Source organism: Lygodium microphyllum, chromosome 25, assembly GCF_053477565.2.
Source record: "Lygodium microphyllum isolate KBCC chromosome 25, Lygodium_microphyllum_v1.1.10, whole genome shotgun sequence".
NCBI lineage: Eukaryota > Viridiplantae > Streptophyta > Polypodiopsida > Schizaeales > Lygodiaceae > Lygodium > Lygodium microphyllum.
Window position 1 is genome coordinate 81,375,691 of NC_141159.1, and position 6,000 is coordinate 81,381,690.

The window sequence follows — 6,000 nt, forward strand, 5'->3', positions numbered from 1 at the left end:
TCTTATTGGATGGCATATCTGGAAGGCGTGGTGTTAGGAGGCTTTCGGCGGAGAGAGACTTTCAGTATAGGCGACCTTAGCAGAGCTCTGGACCTCCATCATCCACTCTCTCCGTGGCTGATGGGATCAGGTGTAGGGCGAGTCTAGGGCTCATCAGGAGCTCCATTGCCATTTCATGCACACTTGGGGCGGCCAGGACTTGTTTTTCGTGATGCAGGCAGGCAGCCCTAGATGGCGATACACCTCCCCTTCATGGCTTCTTGCCCCCATCCCCCCCAGACCACCTTGAGAGGCTTGTATATATGATGTATTTATGACTTTGCATCAGCTCCAGCTAGTTTGTTGAGCATGAGCACTCCGTAGTAATTAATTTTTTTGAGTAATATAACCAGCCACATTTTACTTGCAAAAAAAAAAAGGCTATATCACAAGCCGATATTCCACAATCTCCGTGGCTAATCCAAAAACCCCTTGCTATACAAACAATTAGCAAGCAATTTGGTTCAATTGCCCCTTGATTTTCACCTAGGGCTTGTACAAATGGAACCACCAATTGGCCAAATGTTGCTCCAATTCACAATGAATGGCCTGGCATTTGAAATCCCTATCAATATAACAAATTGCAGATGCTGATTTCCGTGTACAATGCCTTATCCTATTGGCATAGGTCAAACATCTTTTGGTTTGTATGAGTTTCTTATCATGCCATTTGGGCTTACAAATGCTCCCGTCACGCTCAATAGAATGATGGATCATATATTTCGGCAGCATAGGGAATGTGTGGGCACTGTCTTTGATGACATGATTGTGTTTTCATAGAATGAGGCGAAGCATCACAACCATTTGGCAAAGTATTCAATGAGATGCGTAAGCATCAGCTGTTGATTAGTGACAAGAAAAGTGAATTATTTTTGCATATCGGCTGATGGCATTCGTATGGATCTTGCTAAGGTTGAGGTGATTCGTTCATAGCCACACCTTCGGAATGTTCATGAGATCCACAGTTTTATGGGTCTTTGTTCATGCTACAAGAAGTATGTATGAAACTTTGCTGAAATTGCTTCTCCATTGCATTCTTTGTAGAAGAAGAATGTGCCATTCAGATGGACAGCAGTGGAAATTTCAGCATCTAATGCATTAAAGGATAAAATGACTTTGGATCTTGTGCTTGTGTTACTTGATCTTAGGATGTCATTTGTTGTGTAGTGTGATGCATGTGGAACAAGAATTGGGGCTGTTTTAATGCAGGATGGCCATGTAATTGATTTTTAGATTTGTGTACTGCAGTGAAATAGAATTTATAAACTGACATCATTCTTCAAATGATCCCTTGAAGATGTGGGAACAATTCCAAGGCAAGCACTGATCTAAACAGAGGTTTCCTTTCCAAATGTAATCGTCTATCATCTGGGATCAAAAGGAAAAGTGTCATCCCGTCTATGTATTGAATTCTTGGCCACCTAGCCATAGATACGATCTCATCCATGGAATCATATGCATGTACTTTTAAATCCACAAAACCACAAGAAACTGAATCTAATAGAAACTCATGGTCATGGTCTTCCTCATGCTAACCAGGATATGCATAATCTTCCTCATGTTGGTCTTCAAGTAACTTTCCAGCATAATCTTCAGAAGCATCATAGGTTGATGTTTATAGCCTTGGTTTGGGTCATACTTTTCACATTCTTCATTCTCCTCTTCACACTGTTCACTCCCCCTTTACACCTCAGTTTCGATCACAATGAATGCCAGTCCATACAGAATAAACCCTAACGCATGCATAGAGTTAAGAAATTATCATTTCACAAGCTATTCTCAACACTTGCATACACATACTTTTAAAGCTTTCGACTTAAAAACATAATATCCTTTGGTCAAAGAACACGAACATTTCTCAGAATGTAGAATCATTGGATTTTTTTCTCTTAAATTGACTTAACCCAAAGTTATATGTTTCCTGCTGTTGCTGGATCAAATGGTCTCACTCATTAGTTATCTATGTGGTGACATGGTGGTCTGAATATATTCTCAAGAGTCTCAGTTAAACCCAATTGGCTACACCCTAATGTATTTGGCAAAACTGTTACACGTGTTTACTTTGCTGACAACGATGAACCTTGATGATTTTCCAGCTTTCCAAAGATGTTATATCTATCAGAGACTTGCAGCGGCTTGCCTCTCAAGGAATTCCTGACCGTGGCAGTATACGTGCAACAGCTTGGAAGGTTTGGAATGTTGAATATGAGCATGACAACTTGTGTTTATGTGAGGTTAGATTTGTGTTTTCTGACAAGGATTCATTCTGGAAAAATGAAAGTTACTCCTTGGATATTTGCCAAAGACCCGACATCTGTGGAGTGCAGAACTCCAGAAAAAGTGGGCCGAGTACTCTTCCTTCAAGGAGGAGCTGCTTGTGACACCGGTACACAGTCCATTGAAGAAATATATTTTGTTCTCTTAACTCACATAGGAATATGGTTTTGATGATGAGATTGGTTTAGTCTGAGATTACCAGGAGGAAAGAGCTTGAAGGGTTGGATATATATAGTGAGGAGTCTCCGGGTCCATTGCCAAGACAAGATATTACTCATGATGATCACCCTCTAAGCCTCGGAAAAACTAGCATTTGGCATCAATATTTCCTGGTCTGTCAGGATGTCTCTGCTGATTTGCATGTTTTTGGGGGGGATGAGCTTCTGCCTGTGTTTTTCTAAAGCATGTTTGTAATGGTGTCATTCCAAGCAGGATGCTGAGGTTTGTGAACAGATAGATCGGGATGTCAAGAGAACACATCCAGACATGCATTTCTTCTGTGGGGATTCTGCAGCATCCTTAGAAAATCAGGTACAGTAAATCAGGGTTCAGAACTACCAATTTACAGAACCTCTTGACAGCAATTGTTGATATATGTGATCGCATATGGACAGTAAACCTGGCATGTTGCAGGAGGCAATGAAGAGAGTTTTATTTATATTTTCGAAGTTAAACCCCGGCATTCGATATGTACAAGGGATGAATGAAGTGTTGGCTCCATTGTACTATGTTTTCAGGACGGATGCAGATGAACTGAACGCTGTGAGTATATGTAAATCAATCTCTTTCACTTATTCCCTACTGCTGTGGTTTTACGACATTGAAGGATATATTATTGTGACTACTTCAGAAGAGACTGTCATAAAGTTTGAAGCACCTGAATTAATGTACTTGTTGGTGGCCAGGTCAATGCAGAGGCAGACTCTTTTTTCTGCTTTGTGGCATTACTTGGTGATTTTCGTGATCATTTTGTGCAACAACTAGACAACAGTGCCGTGGGTATCCGTTCTACAATTGCACGGTTGAATGGGTTGTTGAAAAGGCACGATGAGGAGTTATGGCGCCATTTGGAGTTCATGTCTAAAGTAATAACATCTCCAATCAGTGTAAAGTTTGCCTTCCTGTTTTCTGAATGTGCTCTTTCTTAGCAGCTGGCTTGTTTCAGGTGAATCCTCAATTTTACTCATTTAGGTGGATAACTCTTCTGCTCACACAAGAGTTCAGCTTCCCAGACTCTTTAAGGTTGTGGGATTCTCTTCTGGCGAACCCAGATGGGCCTCTTGTAAGTGAGCTATGAGGACTTAGGATCTCTTTCAAAATTATAATTTGCTTATATTTTGATCTGTACGTTGGTCATCACTTTGTATGCACATGTATGTGGGAATTTAGTTAGCTGAAATGTGGTTTTTTCTGACTACTTTTGGTATTTGGGTAATATTTGGACACACATTGGTTGTTGCTTTGCATGCATCTGTATGTATGCTGTTCTAAAATGCTATGTCTTTTGTATTTGGGTATATTTGGATACTCACATTGGTTGTTACTTTGCATGCATCTGTATGTATACTATTCTAAAATGCTATGATTCTTAATTCACACGGACTGGTGTCTCTGACTGACAGGAGATACTCTTAAGAGTATGTTGTGCAATGCTTATGAGTGTAAGGAGTCGCTTATTGGCTGGTGATTTCACCGCAAATTTGAAGCTTCTTCAGCACTATCCACCTGTTGATATTCACCATCTGATTCGACTTGCTGGGGAGCTGAAGGCTAAAGATTATTTTTCAGAATGACGTATTTGGTGCCTAGTTTTACGATGTCCATAGATAGCAGGATGATAGTACTAGTAATTCATCTGCAAGAGATCCTGCAGAGGGAATCCCACTTGTGTATGGATTAATTGTGCATCCTTCACAGCCTGTACAAATTTGTTGAGTTAAAGAGGAAAGGTTCAAGTCCTCTTTCTTTTTTTTTTCTTGTTTTTGGGGGGTTGGAGCAATTCAATATCAAATAGGAGTCACGATTCTTACAACATTTGTAGACATCTCTTTGAAATATCATCATCACATGTTCCTTGTGTACTTAAGATTCCATTTACTCGTATAAATATTGATTGCCGTGATTGCTTGGCTGAAGATTTTGAGGTTTCATTTTTTGTTATAAAGATGCAAAGAACAATTCCATGCCATGAAAAATATTATGCTAAGAACTACATGAAAGGAAAGCTGTTTACTGGTATTATATGCTGCAGAATAATTGCCTTAAACCTTGGAGAGGAGTTCATGTAACAAAGCAAAAAACACAACTATTAGGTATGGCATAACTTTCATCAAATGCCATCATAAATTTATATCCCAAAGTTATTCGCCATGCCAATTCGATTTCCCTTATTACCTACATTCTGTTGGGGGGGAGTTACTAGCTGGATTGTTCTATTGGTAAGACATCCTTTATGACATATTTCTAAATATATAGTGGAAGAAGGATCTATAACATTAGCACTATGCTTCATACTAATGAGAGCCATCGATAGGGATTCATGGAAAGAGTCCTGAATGCTTAGTACCACAAGGCTACTATGATTAAGGAGGGATTCAAACTGCTCTTTGGTATTGAGGCCAAGTCGCTCTTAACTCATTGCATTAGGGTCATCAACCAAGCCATGCTCAAGATTAAGGAGGGATTCAAGCCGCTCTTTGGTATTGAGGCCAAGTCTCTTTTAACTCATTGTATTAGGGTCCTATCACATACCTTTGGATAAAAGAATTTAGAAAGTGATTTTATTATTGCACACTTAGAAAAGAAAGCATTTGCTTAATCTTGCTAGAAATTGAATTGCATCTTTCACTACTCATTCCTTGTTGATGGTCAATGCTAGTGGCATAGAAGTTAAAATATTACATGTCTTGGCTATCTACAACCAAGCCATGCCCAAGATGCCTAGTCTTAGTTGGTATATGAAATTATGAGGTAATTCAGTTGATTCTTGCTTTATACATCTGAAAATTGCAAGTAGAATAGTGTGAAGGATTGCCATTGATTTTGCGCTTGTGATATAGCATTTAAGCAAACTCTAACCTTGATTTTACACTCGCAATATTGCATGCGAGCAATCTTTAGAGTTCACTAGCACCTAGCAAGGCACACACCATAACTTGTTGACATGAGATTGGTTTTTAGTATTCATTTAACTATGTATTCATTGAGTTGTGCTTTCCTTGCAACAGGCAATTTGGAGCACTATGGCTTTAGTATATAAAGTTCTAAGCTATAAAATTAATTATCTTCTTCGCTTTCTACCTCCCCATTGTCTTTCCCATGTCTATCATCATCTCCTTGTTTTCCTTTTCTCTAGTTTGGCTGCCCCATCTCTAGTCTACCCCTCAAAGCTCTCACAATTCTAGTTGTCTTGCCCCTCTTGTTGAATGAATGATTGCCTTCTGAAATCAAGGGCACCCCTACAAGGCACAAACCATAACTTGTTGACATGTTATAGGTTTTTATTATTCATTTAACGATGTATTCACCTTTTTGTGCTTTCCTTTTATAACAAGAGCGTTGGAGCACTATTAGTACATAACGTTGTAAGCCACAAACGTGATTCTCTCCTTAGTTTTCTAACTCCCCATTGTCTTTCCCATTTATTCACCTTTTTGTGCTTTCCTTTTATAACAAGAGCGTTGG

The 6,000-nt window shown here is 39.3% G+C and overlaps 1 protein-coding gene across 1 annotated transcript in view; it reads left to right on the plus strand.

The window, feature by feature from the left end:
- Positions 1–4,410, plus strand: part of LOC148014429 (uncharacterized) — a 50,795-nt gene extending 46,385 nt beyond the window's left edge. The window contains exons 2-9 of the mRNA XM_087667010.1: positions 2,136–2,228; positions 2,321–2,425; positions 2,505–2,648; positions 2,749–2,847; positions 2,950–3,078; positions 3,222–3,401; positions 3,482–3,598; positions 3,939–4,410. Of these exons, the coding sequence (XP_087523136.1) occupies positions 2,136–2,228; positions 2,321–2,425; positions 2,505–2,648; positions 2,749–2,847; positions 2,950–3,078; positions 3,222–3,401; positions 3,482–3,598; positions 3,939–4,109 (1,038 nt within the window). The 3' untranslated portion in view covers positions 4,110–4,410. The remainder of the gene's footprint in view (positions 1–2,135; positions 2,229–2,320; positions 2,426–2,504; positions 2,649–2,748; positions 2,848–2,949; positions 3,079–3,221; positions 3,402–3,481; positions 3,599–3,938) is intronic.
- Positions 4,411–6,000: the final 1,590 nt, after the last annotated feature.